Below are 26,556 nucleotides of genomic sequence, written 5' to 3'. Positions count from 1 at the left end.
ACTAAATTTTAAATAGTTAAAATAATGAAATTATGTAATAAATTTTAAAAAATTTAAGAAATGTTTTTAAGAGTAGAATAATAATTATAATAGATTTCATAACTTTTTTTGAATGAATAAGAATTTTATATTTTACAAAATTAATAACTAAATTATCTAATAATAGTATTAATTATAATGTCATGGATTATTAAATTTAATAAATAATTAATATTTAAACATTTTAAATAATGGTATCAATTAAATAATTATAATATTAATAACTAAACCATATCTTATATATTATTTTTTATTTCAAAAATAAAAATAGATTAAATAACAAAGTTATGTTATAACTTTAGAAAATGATCAAAATCACAAAAGTAATTATAACTAGCGGGGGCCCATGTGATGTAGGGATGTGGCACCCCTTCCTGTCCCTTGCCCCCATAGTCAAGACACTCTACCCCATCCCTGCCCCATCTTGGTGGTGGGGTGGGTTGGAGGTAAGGCACCCATTCCCCGTTGGGGATGGAGAATCCTCAAATTTTCCCCACCCCAAGGCAACTCCCTAAAAATAATATAATTTGTGTATATTTTACAAATAGGATTATGGAAATTTTGGGTATTTTAGGAATTGGATCATGACAATTTGGGGCTATTTTATAAATGGAATTGTGGGATCCTAAGATTATAAGAATATGAGGGAAAACTTACAGATATTTTAAAAGTCAATATTAAATCTATTGATATTATACTAATTTATCATCAGGTTTAGGGAATTATATGCAAACCTCGTCCCTTCCCTGACCCTAATTTGGAGCAAAAATATTTTCCCCATCCCCACCCTGTCTCTTCCCCATCCCTATTTAAGATTTGAGAAAACTTTTCTTGTTTAGGGTGGGGCAGGATATTATTTATGTTTTATATACTATTTTTTAAAAATGACTTATGTTTTATATACTATTTTTAAATAAATTTTAAATGCTTTCAATATAAAAAAAATTGAGTACTAAATCATATTTTAAACATTATTTAAAAACAAAAAAAATAGATCAAATTACAAAATTCTGTTGTAACTTTAATAAGAATATAAAATATAAATAAATGAAAAATAAATATTATTAAAATAGTGGAAGTAGATTAAATAACTTGGAGGAATTAAAGTTTTTTATTAGTCATTTATTGTATTTTTGTTAAAAATATATTTTCAGCAATTGTGTATTTTCGCTATAAATTTTCAATAATTATTGGAGTTTAAACTAATGTTATTTGTTAGAGATTAGAATATTAATTTAGCTAAAATTAAGAGTGTTCACTAAGAAATTCAATTTGTTTGGAGATTGTTTGGCTAGCCAAACTGATCTGGTCGGGGTTAGGGAGTTGGTTACTCGAAACTAGCCAACCATTAGTGAAAACTAACCATTGGTTAATTAATAAATGTTCAAATTTTTAATGTTCGATGTAATTTAAATTCATCATTGTAATTTAATGAATTTTCATTAAATTTTTACAACAATTATTTATTCATAAAAGATATTAGTAATTGGTGTAATTTACTAATTTCTATAAAATCAATAATTATAGTTAACAATTACCAAATAATTCAGGGAAACTCTTTAACTAATAATCCATAATTTTTAAATAAATAATAATTAGGAAATTAGGAAATTAATCTACAAAAAAATATTCTCCAAAATTATTTAAATAATAGTCCATTATTACTATTCAACTAAATAATTATTAAAAAATTTAGGAAAATTAAATTAAGAAATTAATCTATCAGAAATTGTTATATATTTATTTAAATAACAATCCATTATTATTATTATTATTATTATTATTATTTTAATAAATAATTATGAAATAATTTAGGAAAATTATTAAATCTATCCACACCAGTCTAGACCACTTGGTTGACTTCAACCACTCTTGGCTTTACATTAATTAACAACAAATAATTTACTTTTTAATTAAAATTAATGAATTATCATAATTACATTAATATACTATAATTATATCACATTGATTAATAGTAAACAATTTAGGGTTAAAAGTAAATAATTTACATTAATTCACATTAATTTATTATTATTGTAAATAACTAATTTACTATACATGTTTGCTAACCAACAACAATTTCAATAATTTTTTGAAATTATAATAAAAGATTGTAACTTATTGTTATTTAATTTACTATTAGCTGATTAGTTATAGAAAATTATTAGAATTGTAGGGATGGCAATTTTCCTTGTAAAACTAGAGCCTTACCCTGCCCTACCTCGAATGGGGCAAGTTTTCTCGAATTTTAAATAGGGATAGTGAAGAGACAGGGTGGAGATGGGGAAGGGACGGGGTTTGCATATAATTCTCCAAACCCGATGGTAAATTAGTAAAATATGAGTAGATTTAATATTGATTTTTAAAATATCTCTAAGTTTTCCTCATATTCTTATAATCGTAGGATCCTAGAATTTCATTTATAAAATACCCAGAAATTATTATAATCCAATTCTTAAAATACCCCCAAGTTCCCATAATCCTTTTTTTTTGTAAAATATCCACAAATTATATTATATTTAGGTGGTTGCCTAGGGGTGGGGAAAATTTAGGGATTTCCTCATCCCTGACAAGAAATGTGTGCCTCGTCTCCAACTCGCGCCCACCACCGAGGATAAAACAGAAATGAGATAGAGTGTCTTGACTACAGGGGCAAGGGACAAGGAGCAGTGCCCCATCACAAGCCCTGCTAGTTTCTATGAAAAGACCCTAAATTGGGTTGGCCCCACAAAAATATCAAGAACCAGATTGCAAGTCCAACTAACAAGTTCAGGCTACTATATCAAACTATTGAGAGTCCGGATGACTTGTGATTCCATCTGACCTACAATGCAATACTCACATGTTTGTGATATCATACAATTTGCCATATCCACCTTTTTGCCATTGGAATGTCCAAGCGCAACTAACTAAACTGTAATTCCATTAGCAGTGTGGTTTTTGAACCGTTATTGACTCGGACGGTCGGGTCGTTCGGCCCGAGAGTCATTCAAGCAATTGATTCCGTTTTACCCCAAACCCGGTCATTGGCCAAAAACCATTAAATCAGTCAACGACCCGTTGACTCGGACAATCAAACCGTCAATCCAAAAATTGGTGACCAGAATAATTCCATTTCCGAGTCATTTTTTAAAACCATATTAGCAGTATAATTATATATCGCCTTACTTCCACCACATATTACATGAAATTTTATTTCTGATTTTTTTTCAACCTTATTAATGTTAGATTATGAAATTTTACTTCCACCTTTTTGCTGCACATGGTACCCCGCCAAACGTCATGCCAGTGGCAAATCAGGATCTGCTCCTCACAGAGTTTATCTCACACAGACCTCACAGCCCCATCCATCATATATTGTAAATATTTCCCCATGAATAAAAATACAAAGGATAATAAATGTTTCCAATACAAGATGGGATGGGGCTGTGAGGTCCGTGTGAAGAGCAGATCCAGATTCGCCGGTGGCCATATCATAACTGTTAATGCATGGTGGATGTGCATGTGAGGCGCCAAGTGTGAGGAGCTTGTTCCCGTCCAGATGTTGAGTGTTGACAGTTGCTTGCATCAATTCAGGCTTCAAGTCTGAAAAAGTTGTTAAAAAAAATTCTAGGGGGTTTTACTGTTCAATTCATCCCAAAAATTTTAATTCCACTGTATAGTTGGTATAGGTGCCAGTTAGGAATTGATGTCAATTTACAGGTCGATATGACTGTTATAGGTGGAGGTATTTATAATTTTAAATTATTATAAATTTACAGTTAAATTTAAAATTCTGAGGTAGAGTGCAGTTTATTTATCCCAAAATTTCAACAAGAATGATTCATTGCTTTTCTTTCTTTACTTTAATGTATCAAAATGGGGCTCAACTCTGTAACTGTCTGTCGATTGCCATAGAATGAATAATAGGAGTTCGTATGTGCTCCTCACAGAGCATGTCTTACACCACCGACCTTACAGAACGTTTAACTGTGCATCTGACATGATTTTCAAAAGCAAATCGGACGGGATGGTTTATCTGACATGATTTTCAAAAGCAAATCAAACCGTTCAACAGTTTGACATTTATTTATTTTTATTTTTTTGTTAAAACAGGCGGTTCATTTAGTTTGAATGATCGAACCATTTAACCCAAAAATGAACCTCTGACCGGTCCATTATCCGGTTTCGATTTTAAAAACTTTAACATCTGAAACATAGAACGGCTGAAGCGTACTGTTAGGTCTATGTGAGGCGCGCTCTATGAAGAACAGATCTAATATGGAATAATAGATGCAAGTCCACGCAGTCACCCCCATTAGAGAATGACTTGCCAGTGGACCAATAGCACAAAATTTTGCATAAATATCTTGAAATCAATATTATTGTATAATGGGTTGTGCCCCATGAAGAAAATAAAAAAGTTGAGGCTCATCTTATTCTATATATTATTAATAAAAGAATTGTTCCAAAAAGCAAAACTAATAGCCATTTCCTCACAAGGTGTGTTGTCGAGAGGTCAGCCTTTGGATTGCATCTCCTCCTCCAAACTCCAGAATTCAGAGTCTAAAGGGTCAACATCCCCTATTACTATAAGCAAATTAGAATTTGTAAAGCTCCCGAATATTTACGTGGATTACAACATCTATATTGCGGGTATAAAAAGTCCAATTTTGCTTACATGCACCATCCGTCCCACACCTACTTTCTTTGCTTTAGTCTTGGTCCAACTAACAGGGGGTCCCGAATTTAATTGGATCTCGCAATAATCCCCCAAATCCGATGCTGCGTCATTACCTCTTCTAATTAGCACGGGGAGATGACAAATTAAACGATGATAATCCCTTTGGTTACCTGCTTTTATGGTTGATTCTCCCTCAATCTTGACAGCAGAAAATGTCAACCTTACACAAATCTCTCTCTTTTTTGTTTGTCTATGTTTCAATGTTGTCAACATCTTGTGATTTACGATTTGAATCATAAATTTCAAGGGTCTGAATGCCTGAATCCTTTTTTTTGCAAAAATCTTATGCTTTTTGTTTGAATTTTATGATTTGATTCATAAATCTTATGATTTATATGATTTATTACGATTCAAATAAGTTCAATTAAGAATTAGTTCTCTATTTTATTTTTGTTTTTTTTTTTTTGTATTTAGTTTTCCATAAGAGACATTTTTTAAAGCCCTTACTAAAAAATTTGTTTACGTTATTCAAGACTAGAAATTGAGGTTATTTTCTACCATAAGTAAGTTAAAGGGCCATTGTATGTAGATTTATTTGATTTTTAAGTCAAACTTGATGATATCATTTTAGGCTTCTATTGTATACGTGGTCAATTCTATTGTTTCAAGTACATATATTGTAGATATAGATTAAGATGAAGTCAATTTTCTATATATAGTTAGCATTTTAATACATCTATATTTAATTTTTTGACAATTTTGTAAAAAATAGAAATTATCTTACAATTTATGATACAATTCACGATTCGATTCGATTCAATTTTCTCTATAATATACGATACGATTACGATTTTCAAAACATTGGTTTGTGTTTGTGAATTATTGGTGATGTCATCCTATTTCTTCCCCCATATTTGCCGATATGGTGACACCAATACTAAAATTGGACTGAGGGCCCACCATTGCAAACTAATGGATATGGTGACATTCTTGCATCACATAAATTAAAGCTAAATGGCCGAGAGTGTGATGTAGGACAGAAACCGTAGTTAAGCATGATATCGTATAAATTACACGTTGATAAGAAAAGACCTAGAATCCACTTGGTTGAAACTTTGGTAATACACCAAAAAATAAGAGAAATTCTCTGAAAAATTTGTATTTAAAATTCACTGCCTATAAACAAAGGCTTAGGATCCCTTTTATAGGCCTTGAATTACAAACTTACTCAAACTAGGAAACCAATTCCTAAAGAAACAAATAGGAAAGGAAGCAACTCCTACACCCTTCCTAACTAATAATGTAAAAGAAAACAAACAAATAATAAAAACTCTACTAAGACTAGGAAATTCAAAAAAAGAAACAAATTAGAAAGTTGTGTGGTTTCCATCATTTCTTTCCATTTTAGGCATTTTCTTCCTATCCAATTGCTCCATATATTTATTTGCAAGATGCTCCACACCATAGTGGAAAAGTAATGGGTGTTCCTGTTGCATTGGAAGTAAGTTGTGGAAATCTTGATATTGACCTAAATAAGCGTCATGGTCCACTCTATGTTTAGGTGGCTCCAACTTACATCTGTTTCATGTTTGTATTTATATACTAATCAGCACAGAAGCTCAGTTTGGAAGGAGTGCAAATACAAATATGTAGAGTTCAAATCCTTGTATTATTTATTATTTTGTATGAATTTATACTGTACATATTTGCATTTATACTCTTTTCAAATTGAGCCAGAATGTCAAATGGAATCTGAATATTTGGTCTTCACAGAATGCATCGATCTCACACCAACCTTGATACTTTCAGCCATGTTTAAAAACATCTTTCATACTTGATTTTTGTCATTCATGCATGTTTAGGGTTCATTGGAGCTTGATTTGTTTCCCTTAAATTGGTAAAGCAGACGAAAAAATTAAAAAAAGGTTCAGACCGAATGGTAATTAAAAATAAAAAAGCAAATGGGATAAAACTAAAAGATGAGAAAAATGCTTCAGTTTAAAGAAACAGAGAAATAATTAATAATGATGCAGTTGCATAAACTGTATAGACGAGGAGGGCAGCGTCATCCAAAAAGGTTTCATCTGCATGAACACTCCACTTATTTTAAATTGTAAAGTTTATATCATGTATATTAGGATTGCACTAAGGTGCAATGATTCGTATAATTGAGCAAGAATTCCACCATCCTTGAATTATATTCAATGTCTGTCGCAATCATCGACTTTCTTTAACTAGGATACGGATACGGGAAGAAAAGGTGAATAATAGGAGCTTTGGATGATGTAGTCACACATAAAAACCAATTTAGCTAGGGTCAGGGTGTAAATTTCACACTTGGTGATTCCACGTGGGACTGGACCTGTTGTCGTCACCTACACTTAAATGGGTTAGAAATGGACCTCAATCTAAAAAGTTTGTATTTGGCCATCGTTGACGTGTCAGTCGCTCTTTACTTTCTTAAAATCTAACCATTTCTCACTTAATGGGCTTACGTTTTACATCCTTTTGCGACCACGCTGTCCACATTGATCAACTAGGCTTTTCGTTGAATTAGCTCAGCAGAATTAGGTGGTGTTTGATAAATCTGAAAATTTAGATCTGAAAAATTAAAAAAATATTAAATGTCTGAAATCTGAAAAGAAACATAAATGCTTTTCTATTTTTTAAAGGGTCTGAATCCATAAGTTTATTTGTATTGGATCAACTCTTTACCATCTAAAATTTACTGATTTTATTATTTTACCCCTAAAACATACTATTTGAAAATGTTGAATTCAATTTGCATTATCTCATAAAAATTAATTTTCAACCTCAAAATAATATTGAAACAATACAAATACAAAATAAAAAATTAATAATTACTAAGTAATAAATGAAACGATTAAAATTAAAAAATAATTAATGACTCTAAAAATATTAAAATAATTAATAATTTACACAAATAAAAATTAAAATAATTTTTAAAAATTAATGAAATAATTAAAATGTACTAGTTAATAAAATTAATCAATAATTAATAAATAACACAAGTAAATTTAATAAAAATAATTAATGTTTAATACAAATATTAAAATATTTAATAATTAGTAAAAATACTTTTAATTAATAATTAATAAAAATATTATTATTATTCATCGAACCATCGCTACTACATGTTACAACGGCAGTGGCAATGGTGAGAAGATAGGGGGAGAGAGAGAGAGAGAGAGAAGACAGGGGGCGAGAGCGAGAGAGAAGATAGGGGGAGAGAGAGAGTCGCTGCGGGAACTTGTAGTAGCGGTGGCGGTGGTGGGAAGATAGGGGAGGGAGAGAGAGAGAGAGAGAGAGAGAGAGAAGTCAAATGTTTAGGTTTTCTGGGTTTGGGGTTATTAGGGGTAACTCGCATCATTTCCAAAATATTGTAAGGATATTTTGGACTATGCACCGGCTCTGAAACGCATCTGAGCGCGTTAAGAGCTGACCCAAGGTCTATTATTTTCAAATCTGAAAATAAAATTCAGACCAATTTTAAGAGGTAAAACCAAACAAGGGGTGAGGTCTAAAATGTAGCATTTTCAGATTCAAACCTCTGAAAAATGCAATCAAACGCCACCTTACTGTTTTATTGTATTGTTTTGTGTGGAGAAAAATTATATAAAAGGTAAAATTTTATTGTGATTTGTGGTGAAATTAAATAAATTGGTTAATACATTATATTGTTATTTATTGGGGCTTTTTTTACTTTTATGTATCTTTGACTTGTGCAAAAAGATAGAGAGCAAGTGTTAGAGAGAGAGAGATTAAATGCATTGTGAGGTTTAGGGTTTTAAGGAGAGATTGTGTTTTGTATAATATTTTTATATTTTTCCATTGGTGTTTTCATAGTGGATTTTATTTTCTCCTTTATCATTGGATATATAGCTTATAAGGTGAACCATATAAATTTGTATTTATTTTTGAATTTCTCTATTTATGTTTTTTTTCTTGCTTTTGTCTATTTTTCTTTGCCAATTATTTTCAGTCTTGGGTTTGTTCCAATGATAAAAGGAAAACTAAACATCCTGTTGAGGTTGTGGCTCGAGGCAGAAGTTGGGCATGAAGATGGAGCAAGATTTAGCTGAACGCTTTGACTGACATTGAAGCTAATCATTAGTTCCACAGCCAAATTGTTTATAGCTAATCCAATTTCATGAAGATGAATCTCCATTCCCCACCAACTCCACCAACCTAATTACAAGAACTCAAGGCTACGAAATAAGTAGTGATGGATCAAGCGTCCAGAGTATGCCTGCCAGAGTGTTCCATTAAAATAGGATACCCCAGCGCCCCTCCTTTCTCCCCAACTTTGGAAAATGCCTGCTTAATGGTGCTTATTGCGTCTGCACGCACAGAGTGTCTTACTAATTCTCCAATGGGCTTCTGTCTGTTAAATGTCAAGCAAGTGGTCTTGACGTAATAGGACACATAGCTAATTAACATCAGACCGTGACCCGACTTGGGGCTCCACATTCCATAGATGACGGGAAATGGGAGTAGTAGACATTCCACTAGTGTCTTCTGAGATTCTCTTACCAGAGCAGAATCCCTTTTCCTTCTTAGATTCCTTGAATTTTGGCTATTAGGATCTCTTTACTTAATTGTGTTGCGACATTAATTAAACCAACAAGGATTACTGTTTGGATGACAACATGAATCTTGATCATGACTCAAAGAGGGACCGACCCCTCTTCCGTGTCTACCTCTCCCACACCACAGTGCTACCTGCTACCAATTAATTATCACAAATTTATTACTGATGTTCTTTGCGTATGAACTACTTACTAGTTACTACTATATCTATGATGATAGATTGATAGGATTTTATATGATGTGGACAGAACAAATGGATGACGATTGACAAAATGATTATTGTCAAATTAAGGAGCAATTAAAACAAAAAATCTTGAAATTAAGCTTAATCCTCTTTCGGATCGATCATTGGGTTGGCATTATCATTTATCATTATCAACCAGCTGATTGATTATGAGTTTGGATCCGACATCTGTAATTCATGACTTTCCTGGTCGGAATTATATATTGATCCATTTTCCTCGTTACTCCGACCCGCTTGTGGAACCGTCGAGCCAATCTTAATTAAGTCATGGCATGGTTAACCGCAGACGTACGGAGAGAGAGGCCGTTAATCTACAAGAATATTTTCTTAATTATAAAAACAATTAAGTTAAAGCATACATCAGAGATGCGATTAGGTATGAACAGAGTACGGAACCATGAATACATGACAAGCGGTCTTCCCTCTCTCTCTCTCTTCCTTGCTTTTGGAAGGTGGGGAGGCGATAATGAGGATAATCTAGAAAAAGTATTTAAAATAAGAAAAATTAATAAAATAAATATGAATATTAAGTTTGAGGGTTATCTTTAGCATTTTATATAATAATAGTCATTGATGTTTTTATTTTTATAACAATCCAAGAAGATAACATGTGCTGTGCTATAATGTATATTAGGTGCGTGTGAAATGTCTGTCTGTACTGCTCTCTTCACAACCTTGCGTCCCCAAATATTATATTAACAAAATTTCGAAGAAAGATGTAACAAATAAAGCGATTTCTAACAAAATAAATCTGCACCCAAATAAAGAGACTGCAGCCATTTGATTTTAATCAGACAGCTAGAGTGAGCTGACACAACCAGTACTGTCAAAGCAGAGGGAGCATTCTCTATTAATTAAAAAAAAAAAAACTAGTTTTATTTATTTATTTTGCCTTTGAGTGTGTCGTCTACCTTCGGACGCATAATTGTATCGGTGTTGCAAGTAAAGGTATTTTTCTCTCCGGCATCATAGATTTTTCTATATTTGATATTTTAAGTGTTGCGGGTGAGATAGGGTACCGGTAGACAACAGGAAAGGCTGAAGAAGGGACACCGGACCGGACACTTGTATTGGAGACTTTGAAGGCTGAAGCTGACAATCCAACTATATTTCTACCGATCATCATCCCGTGAAGGTAGACCTAGACGACTACACTTGTCCGTTACCCGTCCATTTAGATCATCTTCTTCTTTCCTACGGTGCGGTTTTAGTCACGTGTAAAAAACCGTGAATTGCGGATCTCTTAGACTTCACTAAGTAACCAGAATTTGGCAAAATTCACGGGATGATTTTGATTGGTCAGGTTCTCTCAAAATGTAGGTGTGAGTGGGTGACGTTGTATCTGAAAATTAATTTTAAGAGACATAAATAGGATATGTTTTAGATATGCATGTGTATGGGAGAAAAATTAAGATATATATGAAAATACTATAAATACTTTAATAAATCACAAAAATACATTAATAACATTAAATATAAGACTTTAATGAGGTGCATATATATTAAATAAATATATTTTAATGGTATTATGAAGAAATACACAGTAGTTAATTATAATTTCATTAAAAAATCTATGTTTAACTATAATTTATAAATTAAAATTCTTAAGTTTTATGGGATAGGAAAGACCCAACTGCCCTATCCAATCATAAAACATACAAGGGAACAACTTCTAAGTGAAAATATAATTAATAAATATTTATTATTTACTTCTATTTTTAAAAATTATAAAAATAAAAATAAATAAACATTATGCAATATATTCAAAAAATAGTTATTAAAGAAGAAATTTCAATTGCTTTGTGGATATGATAGATCTTCCATAGAATTATAATATATTCAATCTTTGTGATCAAATGATAAAAGATAATTAATTATTACTTATTTTTAATTCTAAAAATATAAAACAAAAAAAATAATTATTAAAGAAAAATTTTAATTACTCTATGGATATGATAGATCATCCATAGAATTATAATATATTTAATCATTGTGATCAAATGATAAAATATAATTAATTATTATTTTTTAATTCTAAAAATATAAAAAATAAAAAAAATAAAGAAGAAATTTCAATTGCTCTATGGATATGAGGGATAAATCCGTAGATCTAAACCATATTAAGTCTTTATAGGTAGAGAAAATATTATGTTTTCAAATTTTTTGTTAATTTATATTTTTCCCAAATATCTTCATGAAACTTCCATATATCTAGTCATAACACAAAAAGAAAAATTATGATTTTGAATGTAAAAAATGTAGATCAACATACACTTAAACATTTAAGAAAAAAAATCACAAGATATTATAAAAGATTGAAAAAATTACATATTTTTTCTATATTTTTTTTAATTTTGAAAAATCTTAAAAAATTAATAATTCATGATTGTTTCTTGCAAATTTTTGCATATCTAGCACTTTATGAATGAGGTTTGGAGTTTTAGAGTTGTTTGGGGGTAAAAGAATGCTTATTTTAAGGGAAATAAGCTTTCTTTCCCCCTTTATTTTTTTTTCATTTTTTGGTCGTATATTTTTTGTAGTGTATTGGTCGATACGACTAAACACACCCTAATATGCCTCTAATATGCCCCAATACGGTGGAAAAAAGATGATACCGCTGATTTTCCCTCGTATCTCGTATTGAACTTTTAAAGATACGATACGATACCCCCTGTATCAGGCGCATCGTATCGAAACTTGCAACCTTGTATAGAAGATTTGGACTCATATCTAAAATCTTATCGTAGCAAATGTGGTTTTGTGCAAGAGGGCTATACTAAACAGCTTCATGTCTGGTGAGAGACCGCTTCAATTGCTACAATTTTTCAAAGCATAAAAGTGGTGTTTCTCCTTCCATTATTTAGGCCTGAATTCCACACCACAGTTGTGTTTGCTATAAATAATTCATGCTTCATGCACACTTCACATGTCGAAAATTATGGGTACATTTCAAACGGAATTGGATCAAATCTAGGTAAATCTGAGGCCAATACGATAATCAATCCAATTGGATAAAGTGGTGTTGATGGACTTAGAAAATTACGATCCCTACTGGTAGAGATGACCTTGGAGCTCGGATGCAAACTGTGAATTTAGGGGTGGCCACGAACCGAGCTTTTCATGATCTATTCGAATTTGACTCATGAAAAGCTCGGCTCGGCTCAGTCTAAATCAAGCTTTGAGATGAATTCGAGCCTAGTATATAAGCTTGTCCACTAATCAAGTCAAGCTCGAGCCTAATAAAGCTTGGCTCGAGAGGCTCGCGAGCTTAATCGATCTTTTACATATATATATATATATATATATATATATATATAATATTATATTATACATATAAAAATATTATATTATGCATATATTATATATATATATATATGCATATATATACATATAAAAATAATAAATATAAAATATTATATATAAAATTTTAATTTTTATTTATAATCTTAATTAATTTTTTGTAATTCTTAACTTTTCGTATGTCAAATAAAAATAATTTTTTATATGTATATTTTTATTTTTATAGAACATTTAATTCACAATCGAGATTGAACTTCCAAGCTTTTAACTCGAGTCGAATTCAAGCTCAAGTCTTTAGCTCGAATCAAGCTCGAGCTTGGTATTTTATTAGTGAGTCGAGCTCGAATAGACAGATATTCAGCTCGACTCGGCTCGAATCCAACCCTAACTGTGATGGTTGATTTGTAAGAAAATGATGTTATAGAGCCTGGTGGATGTCCCGAGCAAGGGTCTCCAATGCTTAAGTCAATATTGGTCGAGCTCTCCGATGTAGTGAACAAATAAGTGAGCAGGAATCAGAGAATGAATGTGTGTATGTGTTTAAACATATCTTCTAAGGGTGAAGGCTCACCCTTATATGGGCCTCGAGGCTTGGTTCAGACGTGTCCAACATGTTTAGGTTGTTGATGGCTATTCGTCTGTTACTTCCAGGATGCGCCCGCACGACAGTGTGCATGTCCTTATCCACTTCCTCGCAAAGCGAGGGCAAGCTGGCTTATTATTGCCAACTAAGTATCGTGCTCGCATACGTCTTGGGTTAGCTATCCTATGCAGACAAAGAAGAGAGAGAGTGTGTGCCATGTAGGTCAGAGGCATTCCAAGATCGGAGAGGTCCCTCAAGTCACGACCTGCCCAGGTCAAACAAGTAGGTTAGAAGTGTGGTGTAGTTAAATCAGACATGTCCCCCAGGTCGATAGGCCAATTTGCTGAGATGCTCTTAAGCGAGGTTGGAGTTTACTCGGGTTTCATAAGCCGATTTATCAAGGTGCGCTCAAGCAAGGTCCTGTCACATATGCCACTAAGGCAAACTAGATTTCCTACTCACTTTTCCTACCCACTCTCTACCCGGTGTGACTTGTAGTCACACATCTCTCAATACATAAAACAGATGTGTGGCTGCAATTCATGGCGGGTAGAGAGTGGGTAGGAAAAGCGAGTAGGAAATCTTGTTTGCTATCGAGGTGCCATAAAGTATTTCCGTCACCACATGTAGAATACAATTAGAGGGGAAAATCATCCCTCATCAGGTATAATTACTAAAATGTATATTATTGTGTGATATAATCTTGGAAAAACGATCAAAAACAGTTTCCAGAAGTTGATGTCAATTGCAAACAAGGTCCTTAGTCCCCTTAATTAAGTGCAAATCTAAAGGAGTAGGCAATTTACCAAAATTGCAGCAAGGGTTTGTGTCAACTGCCAACCCATGACTAGCTTCGCCATTTTTTTTCAACTAGCTTTGTTGCTTAAGTTTAGAAGAAGTGTTGATTTTCCCTTCAGAAAGTCAACTCAGTGGTTTTTTTTCTTCTCTTTTTTTCGACTTGAACGCTTTAATTGTGTAATAGGCTATGGAATCAATGATAATTACACGCCAATGATAAAATATATAGGACCCTCAGTGAGAGGTCAAATATGTGTATGTTTCATGTATTTTATGACTGGTGTGGAGCCTTATTATTAGTTCCAGAGCTTGTTAAAGAGATATTAATTAAGTCAACTAAACCTATCTTGTCATACTGGATCAAGACTATTTAATTTGGGGATCGATAGGAGGAATGCAAATTTTGGTTCATTTTTTGTTTTCAAATTTATTTTGCTTCCTTTTATTTGGAAATGCAAACAAGGTTCAAAGTATCGGAAATGCAAGGTGTATTGGAAAGATAATTTTAAGAGACGTATCGGGATACACTTTGGATACGTATGGATATGGACGAAAAATCAAGATATGCATAAATATGGTAAAAAATTCAAATAAATCTTAAAAAAATAAAATGTGGATGTCAATTTTCAAAAACCAATATAATAATCTTAATATTTATTAGTATATAAATTTTAATAATTAATTCTATCATTTATTAATAAAAACTTGTCACTCATTAAGAAAAGTGAAAATTTACTTAAAATTAATAATACATATAATCATAATAAACAAATATGTGTGGCTCATTGATGAACTTGTGGTTACTAAAGTCAAGTGACCAAGGTTTAAATCTTTATATAGCTAAAATTTGAAGTTTTTACACTAATAAAATGAAATTAATGATAGGGGATCATTAATTACAGAAATTAATGAGAGAATTTGAATTAGGCACTAAAATTCAAATTTAAATTTATATTTTTCTTAGAGTAATTGACTAATTAATGAAAGAGAAATTAGACTTAAATAAACGACACTAATGAGAGACTCGGTATTAAATATAGATACATTGTGATATTTTGAACCTTGAATGCAAATGATGGTTTACTTTTGCTTTAAATTTGATTATGTCTTATTTGTTTGTAAGAAGTAATACGACATCCCCACCTTCCATGAAATAAAATGGAGGTAGGAGACAAGGCTTAGTACCCCTTTGGCAAGTCTTTTTTCGGAAGATCTATAGCTAGAGCTGACAATTAAAAGACATGATGAGCTTTTGCAAATAGATCTTGAAAGACCAAAGATTGTTTGGCTAAAATATTTTTCATAGATCTTATGAAAGACCATAAAAGCTAAAGATTGTTTGGTAATGTGATGAAAATATGTGTTACATATACATGAAATATTGCATGTGGACCAACTAACCTTTCATTTAACACATGTGGAACCCACATACATGTCCATATGGGCATATCACACTTGTAGGCCCCACATGCAATTATCACAAATGGACCCCACATGTAAGTCCATCTATGCATACCCCATATTGTGGACTCCACATATTTTCCACAGTGGACCCCATATATATGTTTGCATGGCCATGAGCAATATTTTGTTGTTCAATGATGTGGATTTCAGGTTATTCTGGGGTGTAGTTCTATGCCCAGGCGAAGTCATATTCATGTGGTTAGAAGAAATTTTTGGTGCTAATATTTCTCAATCCATGTTAGGCACAAATATTGATAAATAAGTTTCTTTATGTATTAGATTAATATCTCGCCAGTTAGACATTTATAAAACCATAACTAAATAACAAAACATTTGAACATCATATCACAATAAAATAGTTTAGATGTCTTAACAAATTATTTTTGAAAATATAAGCACATGACTTTCACTCAAATACACACCAAATGTTACAATCTTATACTTAAAATACACAAGCATTAATTGTTTAAGAATTCTTTCAAATCCCTAACTAATTGGATTACCTCCTCTAATTACTTCTTAGACAGGTTTGATTAACACGTAAGTAGGGATGCAAACGGATTGGATTAGATTCGAATCAAGGTATATTTGAATCCAATCCAACACTATTCATGTTGGATCCGATCCGATCAGATTTGATAGGACTTGATTTGAATTCAAATCCTATCGGTAAGTCGGATCTTCAGATCTGATTCGATCCGACTTGTTTTATTTAAAAATTAATAAATTATTAAAAGAAAATTAAAATATACTAATTTAAATAAAGTAAAAACAAAAAATACAAGTATTTTTTAACTATTTTCATCATATATATATATGTTTTTTATAAAAATAATAAATAATATAACAAATTCATACAAATATAATACAAAAAATATATTTATAAATAAATAAATAACATATATATATATATATATATATATGTAATATGTATTGGATCGGATAAGGGTGATCTGAATCCGATTCGATTCTACTCGAATCATATTACCCGACCCGATTCAAAGATCCGAATAGGGGTTATCCGAATTTGACCAAATAGGATCGGATTGGATCATGATCTGATCCATTTTCACCCCTACATGTAAGTTGTAATAATCAGTCATTTGAATATAATTTCATCTCAAACTTGTTCCATCTGTCTAGATGCTTGAGATTCTACTTCAATAGTTGTCAGTGCTACACCATGAAACATTCTTCCCTCTCCTTCAACAGGAACACCATCTTGAAGGAAACTATTCTTCTTGATAATTTTATCAAATTATGCAACACACAAGTAAACACAATTATAATTTGCTTATAAAGCAAACAAGGTGGCATCAACTTTAGTATTAAAAATCCTGCCTTTAGAACATCGAAGCAACATTCTATGACATTCTTCAATGAATAACGAACATAATTAAAGTACTCCTTGGCATAAAATGGTATGCAATATATTAATTTGATTTGGCGTGTCCTATGACCTTTAAAAGAATTTCAACCTATTCATCACCTAATACATATCTACTATCTTTCATCACCCTCATTGCCTCAATCCACCTAGTAGGCTAATTAACATTTATAGAGTCATTCTAAACATTTCCAAGCACGTACTACCTTCATTGCAAATGACATTCTTCAAATACTCTAACTCAGTCAAAATGTTATCATGATAAGGTGTCTTGGAGAGATACATTTCCTCTTTCCTCTCAAGTTCCATTGCAATAAGGACATTTATCATCATTCAACACTACCCTCTTAGTTAAATTGTCAATATAAGAAGGATTCCAGGCATTCTCATTAATTTATTGGAAGTAAGGTGTACCTGAACCGCTAATACCATTCACATGATCAATCTATACAATAGCATTTAAAAAACAAGTACCAAACTATATATTCATAAAACCATCCATCACTATTTAACAAACAATCCACAAAACCATCTAAAACTAGAGCGACCATTGTTCAATCCTACACCTGTCAAGTATTAGTTTAAGAAGTCATAATACTTTTAAAAAGGTATACACCTAAAACAAAAGAATTTACCATGTTCATAAGTAAGAAAACAACAATCAAGAGTCTAACGATTAAAAACTGTAATAAAAAATATAAAATAATACATATATTTTGGCTGTCATCCATATTTATTAAAAATTCCCATTATCCCCATTTATTTTCCACTTATATTTTGGCTCTCATCCATATATTTGGTCCCTTAACCCATGTTTACCAACTTTTGGCCCCTCCTAAGAAAAAATCCTGGAGCAAAATGTTATGGTGATTAGTGGATCATAGTCCAGAAACAAGTAACAGAGGCAAATTATGGGGTCTCCTAACTCATCCCCGCTTCATGTGTTTCTCAGTCCCCCATACCTGCAACATGTTTTACAGGCTATAAGCATCTGAATCACAAAAAGAAAAATAAAATTTATGGGGGGTACTTTTCCAAATCTATGAGGTTACAGGCTGGTTTAATCTTTTGCTGTTCCCTTTGTTATTTAAATTAGAGAAGCATGTACTTGGCTGTGGTGACTGGTGACAGATTGAGTTTTTTTTTTTGATATGAAAGTATTTGCATTAAGAAAAACAACAGGGCACAAAGCAGAAGACAGAAAACAAAAACTACACAAAAACAAAGATAGAGAGAAAACTAGCTAGAACCTACAAAGTCTGAACTTAAAGATAATGACAGACAAAAAGGGATCGCAATGCTAGATCTGAAATTGTAATTGAAGCCACACTTTGCCACAACACAGGCAGCAGAGTTAGCTTCCCTAAAAACTTTAACAAAGCTGAAATTTCTTCCCGCTAAAGGGGCCTTAACATCTTCCCCACAAAACAATAGATCATTAGGTGCACAAGAACTATTTCCTGATAAGCTGTCCACTAAAACAGCATAGTCTAATTCAAAGATCACCCTTTGCAAATCATTATCAATCACGAAAACAACTGCTTCCAATAGAGCATTAGATGCAACCAAAAATGTAGAATTAACAGTAGTCTGCCTAAAGCCAGCTCCCCAACAACAACCACCAGCATTAAGAACTACAAAACCATAGAAGCCTTTTCTTTATTCAAGACTCCATCTACATTGATCTTTAAACAGCCTAATTCAAGATAGGGTGTAAGCGAATCTGGTCTATTCGCGAGTTGTTCGGGCTCGGTTCACTAAATACTCAAACTTGACTTGGAGTAATCAAGTTCAAGTTCAAGTCAAGTCAAGTTTGAGTTCGAGTTTGAAATTCACAATAACTGACTCGAGTGGCTCGCGAGCCTAATCGAACTAATAATAAAATAATATTTTCTTAATATATTTGTATTTATAATATAAATAAATATTAATCTTTTGATATTAACTTATCTATAATATAAATAAATACATTTATAATTGATTTTCAAAATAGATTTTTATTTATAATATTAATTTATTTATAAACAGCTCGAATTGAGTCGAGCTCGAGTTGATTTTCAAACTCTATGTTTTTTAGTCGAGCTTGGGCTCGAATAGCTTGATACTCAACTAGACTCGATTACACCAAAAATAAAAACCCTTATCTCATCTCCTTTTTAGCTCTTGAAGAGTTTTCAAGATCATAATTTGACCATGAATCAACGGTGGCTTGGGATTTGATCCCAAGTCTTACAGCATTTGCCACTATAACATTTGCTCCATTATAAAAATCAACTTATACCCCTTTTATTTGAATACATGACAAAGAAATTATTCTTTCATTCCTAATTTATGGTCCAAACTCATAATCTTAGCCGAACTTATTATTATTATTATTATTATTAATCAATGCTAGACATGATCCGCCTGGATAGACCGTGTAGCAAGTTAGAGGGAAGGATATTTTATTTGTGGCAGAGAAACGAAGATAAGAACAAACGAAACGAGTGTGGAGCCTTGAGAGATCACTGAGATGGCTCTGAGTCACGAGTGAAATCTGAATTACCGAGTGAAAGCTGAAAAGCGGCTGATGGAGCAGAGACAAGTGGAGGCGTTCAGCGCTCTCATTACTCATTTTTCTAAACATTTCTGGAGAATTCTAGTTTCTACAATTCTACCCCATCCTACCGTCCTACGGTCCTACTCCCAAGTTTCAATCCCTACTTTTTTCTTTTCTATTTGATTATTTCTTCATTCACCGTTGATGATAAATAAGAATGAGATATCCCAGATTATCAGTAATAGATTTCTCATTTAATATCCGTACAATGTATTTGCATCATGTTGAAGAATCGATTTGGCCTAGGGCTTTAAAAGAAAAAAAATTGTTGCTTAAGGCTTAAGGATGTGCTCAGTTCACAAATCAGACCGCTTATGTGGCGACACGTCAAATTTCAGCCAATGCCTCACTGGTTTTATAACGTAAATCCCGACTTATCTATTCCTTTCTTTTACCGCATGATAGACATGTACACCCATCCTCCACTCAATCCAGATATCGTTGACCATCATCTCCTCATACTCACAACTCATAACTCATATCATATGCCATAGCTGTCTGATCCCAACCACCGATTTTCTGATAGTCATCTGACTCATCTCCATCCCCAACTATTCTGATATAACCACTTAAAAAAAACAAACGGTGCCAATGCCTTGGATCACCGGTTCACGTGAATCGCGTAACACTATCCCATTCTGATGACTTGCCGGAAACGGTTTGTTTGTGTGTAGGAGGTTCTCAACAGCTCAACAGATTTTTCAAGCTCCCCGTCTTTCGCTCGTGCCTCGTGGCCGTGGACCCAACCAAACCACGTAGAGACAATCTCATCTTAAAAAAAAAAGAAAAGAAAATTAATTTTCTTTTCCCCAATGACGAAATCTTTCTATATATATGTAACGATTTATTTTCTTTATCGCGAGATACGATAAATTGAAATAGTTAGGAAGCATAATTCCCTTGGAATATGATATATATTACTTATATTTTCTTTGGAAAAGAAGAATATTGGGTATTTGGTTTTAACTCAAAATATTGTATACTATTTCCAATTTTCAATCTCCTAATAAAATACTCTCTTCTTCTCCTTTAAAACTTCCTTCGCCTTGGGACCTATATAAACAAGTCCCAACGCCTCCTTTGTTCATGCAGTTCAAACAAATACATCCTCGAAAACTGGAGCTCCAAACAGGAAACCCATTCCACCTCTCCCTCTTCTGTTTCTGTATATAGATTTTTTTCTTTTTGGTTCTGTTCTTCTGTAAATCAATGGCGTTGAGAAAAACCCTAGTTCACCGTCTTTTCAATGTAACCAAAATCTCCTCCCCAAATCTAATATTAACACACTCCCCTGTCTCTTCTCAGTCGTTTGAAAACATTGTCCCCACAAATCCCGCCACCCCAACCTTCCGACGCGACTTCCTCACCTCAACGGATTCCGGCGAGAGTGGCTTCTTCCGGAGATTCCTTCATAAGAGACCGCTAGTTCAACCAGCAATGTCGTCAGAGCTTCGTTCTCTGCCAATCGGAGATAAGTTAATGGAGAAGCTGAGAGGAATGGGCGTAAACAAAGACCGTCTTCGATTAGACGGTTTGATTCCTCCAGTGACGCAGACGGATTCTAGGGATGGGATTTCGGTCGAAGACGCGCGTAAATTGCTTAGGCTATCGCAGTTGGAAATGTTAAAGTCGAAACTGAGACAGATCCCAAAGAGTTCTATTCCATATTCGGAATTTGTTCAGATCTGTATGGAAGGTTGCTCTAATTCCGATCAAGGTGTGGAGTTTGCGAAGATGTTGGATCAATCTGGAACCGTTATTGTTCTAGGTGACTGCGTCTTCCTCCGGCCAGAAGAGGTGAATATTCTTTTTCTTTATTTTTCTTCTTTATTTTTCTTCTTTATTTTCTCTTTTAGGTTAATATTCTTTTACAGGATTGAGTTCAATCTGTTCATGAACCTCTAGACCAGAAACCTCAGCAACACGTAATTTTTTTCTTTTTCTTTTTCTTTTTCAGATTTTCTTTTTCTTCTTTGTGATTAAGTCTGATATTTCTTTTATTATTTTTTATGTCTTCTTTTCAACAGGAAACCTGAAGTCGCCAGATCTAGAAAAACGTGTACAAAGGTTACATGTTTGATACCCAATTTTAACCTTAGGTGAAAAGACCATAAAAGCCTTAAACCTCCTTTAGCAGGATTGGCACAGTGAATAAATCCTGGTTGCCTCTAACAAGTTTTGTCCAGAGAGATACGTGGATGCCTCGTCTGCTATTGGCTGGCTCAAGTTCTTCCCTGTCTTCCAACTAAATAAATACCTTAAAAAATAAAATTTATTTCTTTTTTCTCTCGGAAAATGGAGAACTTTAAATTTTCAAAAAAGGAATGCCCAATGCATATTCTAGTTTCCCACCGCCGCTTTGGTCACTCGGCGAGAAAAACAAAAGAATTTACCCACCAAAAAAATAACCAGAAGACTGCCTCGCATCAATGATAGGCCCTGTTTGGTTTGGGTTTGGACCTTTTCCATGTAACTTTATTTGGGAGCCGATAAAAAAATCGGTCTGATGACCAAAAGTAATTCATTTGGTGGAGTTACCCAAAGTTTAGATTTTTTTCCACATTTTTTATTACAGGTGACAAAAGCGATCGAGAGCATAATTCCTCTGTCGATGGTTGACCAGAACGACCCAAGAAGAAAAGAGCTCGAACGAATGGAGAAGGAGAAAATGGAGATCGATGAAAAAGCAGAGGCGCAGGTTCGGAGAGAGCTGTGGGCTGGGCTGGGCTTTCTCATAGTCCAGACAGCGGGGTTCATGAGGCTTACTTTCTGGGAGCTATCTTGGGACGTGATGGAGCCCATTTGCTTCTATGTCACGTCGATCTATTGTATGGCGGGCTATGCATTCTTCCTTAGGACATCAAGAGATCCTTCCTTCGAAGGATTCTATGCGAGCCGTTTCAGTGCGAAGCAGAAGCGGCTAATGGAGAGAAAGAATTTCGATATGGAAAGATTTAAGCAGCTCAGGAGACTGTGTTATCCTTCCTCATCCTTCTCTTCAGAGCCGGTTTCATCGTTTGACAATTCTGGAAGAACGTTATTGGGTGTCTTCCATCATTCATCATAATAATATCTTTTGAAAGAAAGAAGAGATGCTATAAAAGAAAAGAAATTTTGTTTACTTTTTTTTAATAGACTTAGCAAAATTTGGGTTATTAGCCCATCGCTCATCCATCCTAATCATGTCTTACTATTGAATGCATAACATTGCTTAATCTGGGACTATTAAAAGATCCCATGGGAGATTAACTTAATTTTGGGGTTACCAAGAAGATAAAAATTTTGCTTTCACAGGGTGGCATGATTTAGAACACCAAATATGAGAATTGAGACCAGAACAGGGGAAGAGCACCGAACGCCTGATCATTTGGTTAAAAGTGAATCCTGACACTCAAATCACTTCAAATCAAGTGTGGAAGTGCAGGGGGAAACACAATGGACGGTTTAGCATCTTTATGGATCATAAACTTGGAGGATGCGGCAAGAAAGGACCCTGCTGGAACTAAAGACAAAAGTAAGATTGATGGGATGACTTTTGACCACCTGATATACGCTCACTGTCGGTAGCTTTTTGGAGCTTTTATAAATTTGTTGTTTCCACCACTCAAATAAACAAATTTCAGAAAAAAATAAACAGAGAAGAAAGGAAGGAAGAGCATAATCTAAACCCTCTGATTTAATTTTAATTTCTTAACATAAGCCACATCCAGTTTAATCTCCTCAAACACACACACAAAAAAGCGAGGAGGCAGGCATGTATAATTGCCAAATATTTTGATCTGATAACAATATCGATGTCTGACACTTTTCTGTTTCTAGCAGATCAGGATTGCAGAGACACAAGAAAATGAAAGTTATATACTGCAACCTGGAAGAATCGAATTTAGGGCTGCAAGATCAGAATTTGATCTTTTGATTTCAGATAAGGATGCCCCCCCAAGCCGATATAGAACATCATTTGATTCGATATAAAAAAAATATAACCTCATATATATATATATATAATATAAAAGTGGAAATGCAAAGTTTTGGACTAAAATTATTTTCTATTTCATTGTTTGAAAAATGGTATAAAAGTTATTTTATTATAATTTTAATCTCAATTTTAATTACTACTAAAATGCTCATATTTGTCTATTTAGTGCATCTTTAATTGTAAAGGTTGAAAATGTAATTTCAATTATTACTTTTCATCTCATTTAATCTCCTCTCATTAAGTCTTATAATTTAAAGTATTAACTCCAATTTTCTCTTATTAAAACATATATCAAATTATTTCTCACTAATAAATGATACTAATTAGATCTATGCCAATATTTTTAACACTATAAACCCATATGTTTTAAAACTAACTTAATAACCAATCCATTCTTTATCAAAGTAGTATCTAAGAAATTCAACCATCCGAGTAAAATTGATCAACCTATATAGTCATGGGTAATAAAATTTTTAAAATATAAGTAAATATAAAAAACAAAATATAGAAACAAAATTAGATACATTTATGATATTTTATTATGAAATTAACAAATAAGTGTAATAAACAAGAATATTTTTTATTGATAATGAAAATTAAATACATAACTTAGAATTAAGCAAAAATGAAATTATTTTACTATTTGGCAAAGATCAATAGTTCAACTTTTAGGTCAAATTTGTAAGTGTTTAATGTCATAAATAAATCAATAAAAATTAATAAAATATAAAAATACAAAATGAAAAAAAATGAACAAATTTTACAAAAAAAAAACATTCAGGCACATGTACAATATCATATAATTATAATATTAAACAAGAAGTAAATGTGACATATCAAAGTTATTTTTTACACATGGAAATACAAAAAAAATTATAAAAAAAAATTGAACACACCTATAATTCTATATTACACTACTATTAAAAATATGAATAAGAAGATTGTTAAACATTCTTTTAACTAAAATACTCAATTTTGAATTAAGTCTCTATTTAATTGTGGTGTTTAAATTGTAAATTGAACTATTACTTAGAGGTGTCAATTGAATTGGATTTGGTCTAATTGGATACCGTAAATATTTTGGACCTGTTCAATTTAATGTTTAGACTATCCAATCTACTCAAATTTGTTTTAATTTAGATTTGTTTCAACCCAAACCTAGTCCATTGGCACCTATATTCTTATCTTATATCAATGGACCAGATATTGACTTAATCCAACCCAATCCAATATGAATTTATTACAGATGGACTAGGTCCAATCCAATCTAATAAATATTTTGGACCGGATTGGTCCAATCCAATATGTCTTGTTGGTCTGTCTAATCAAAATAGATTTTGAATTGGATAGGGTTCAGTCCAAAACCAGTCCATTGACACCCTTACTACTACTTTTTCATTGTTTGGGTGATACCTTAGCTGGCCAAAGCTATCACGTGATCTACCTCCGTGGCTAGTGACTTTGGACCACGTCAGCATGTGCCATCATAACTGTGTCATGAAGAGGCCTCATGAGGAAGCAGAGTCTCGCACGGACAAAGAGACGTAGCCCGCCAGGGAGAGTAGGACCTCCTAAGAACCTCGGTGGTGACCTTATCCCGACAACCCCACGAATCTCATCCGACTACAACATGGGTGTTCGGTCCATATAAAGGCATCTACACCTCAAGGTAAGCTTACTGGGATCTAGCACATATTACTCTCCTCAGCTTGGACCAGTTGTCTACTTGCTCAGCCCAACTGATCTCTCTCTCTCTCTTTATTACTAACTTGAGCGTCGAAGTGCCTAACTAGGGATAAATTCCTCAGGCCCTTGATTCTCTCTATGCTTGTAGACTACGGTGCACAACCTCGTCCTTCCACCTCGACCTCGTCCAATTGGCAGGACTATCTATTGTATGTTCAGCTTGACACCTTGGATCAAACAATATCATTCACCTCATTCAATTATCTCTATTTAAATCTTACATTTCTTTGATAAATGAATAAAAAATAAGATACACCAAAAAGATAAAACATTACAAAAAAAAAAAAAGAATCCAACCAAGTAGGTAGGCCTATCAATGATATGTAAAGCTCCAAACTTAATCCAATGATATTTGGATGGGGTTTTTTATGTAATCAGATTTGGATTTTGCAATCTGCAATCTATTAATAATTAAAATATAAAAACAAAAAAACAAAAAATAAAAATACATATTAATATAAATTTTTTGATACATTATTACTATCATTATCATCATATAAAATTGGTACGTGAAAAGCATGTGCATGCTTACTAATATAGTTAAAAGTTTATATAATATCATAGTAAAGTTGGTCTTATTGTTGTAACTCTTAGCTAGAGATGCTTTTAAAGTGTTCTAGATTGGTTAGTTAGGTTCATTTCCCTTTTTCCCAGAATCTATAAGTTTGAGGGGTGTGTGCATTTTCATGAATTGGTGAATAGACACAGTCTAATTAGCTTTCCAGAAAAAAAGAAAAAAAAAACTAAATTATCATATGTTCAAGTTTAGGCAATAAAAAGCAAGGTACCAACTAGCTAGTTGGTAAGTTCTTTAGCTGATTGTAGTGAAGACTTGGGGTTGAATCAGCCTGTTATGGGTTGGAAGACGCGCCCATGAAGCAAAAAAAAAGTATACTTGTGATAAATTGAGATTCACAAGTAACATTACATTGTTAAAGTCTTTAATGTTAAGTACACCTTGTGAAGCACTTAAGCATGAATCAATTTAAAAGGGAAAAAGACTTACTACATACCATGAGTTTATAAATTGACTTAAACATACCCTGAGTTTTTTAAATAAACTTAAATATTCCTTATGACCTTAAAAGGACTTTTCACCCTTCATCAGTCTCCAAATTTTCAAAAAAAAAAAAAACCAAAAAGACC

At 32.8% G+C, this 26,556-nt stretch overlaps 1 protein-coding gene across 1 annotated transcript; it reads left to right on the top strand.

Moving 5' to 3' along the window:
• Nucleotides 1–20,685: 20,685 nt before the first annotated feature.
• Nucleotides 20,686–22,942, top strand: LOC104590145 (calcium uniporter protein 3, mitochondrial-like). Its single transcript, XM_010248690.3, has 2 exons — nucleotides 20,686–21,485; nucleotides 22,264–22,942. Exons 1-2 carry the CDS (start codon nucleotides 20,898–20,900, stop codon nucleotides 22,753–22,755), a joined length of 1,080 nt encoding a protein of 359 aa, XP_010246992.2. The 5' UTR covers nucleotides 20,686–20,897; the 3' UTR covers nucleotides 22,756–22,942.
• The last annotated feature ends 3,614 nt before the right edge of the window (nucleotides 22,943–26,556 follow it).

This window comes from Nelumbo nucifera, chromosome 1, assembly GCF_055504915.1.
Source record: "Nelumbo nucifera cultivar China Antique chromosome 1, China Antique-T2T, whole genome shotgun sequence".
NCBI classification, from domain to species: Eukaryota; Viridiplantae; Streptophyta; class Magnoliopsida; order Proteales; family Nelumbonaceae; genus Nelumbo; species Nelumbo nucifera.
Note: the sequence above shows the minus strand (reverse complement) of the source record. Positions and strands in the feature narration are given on the sequence as shown.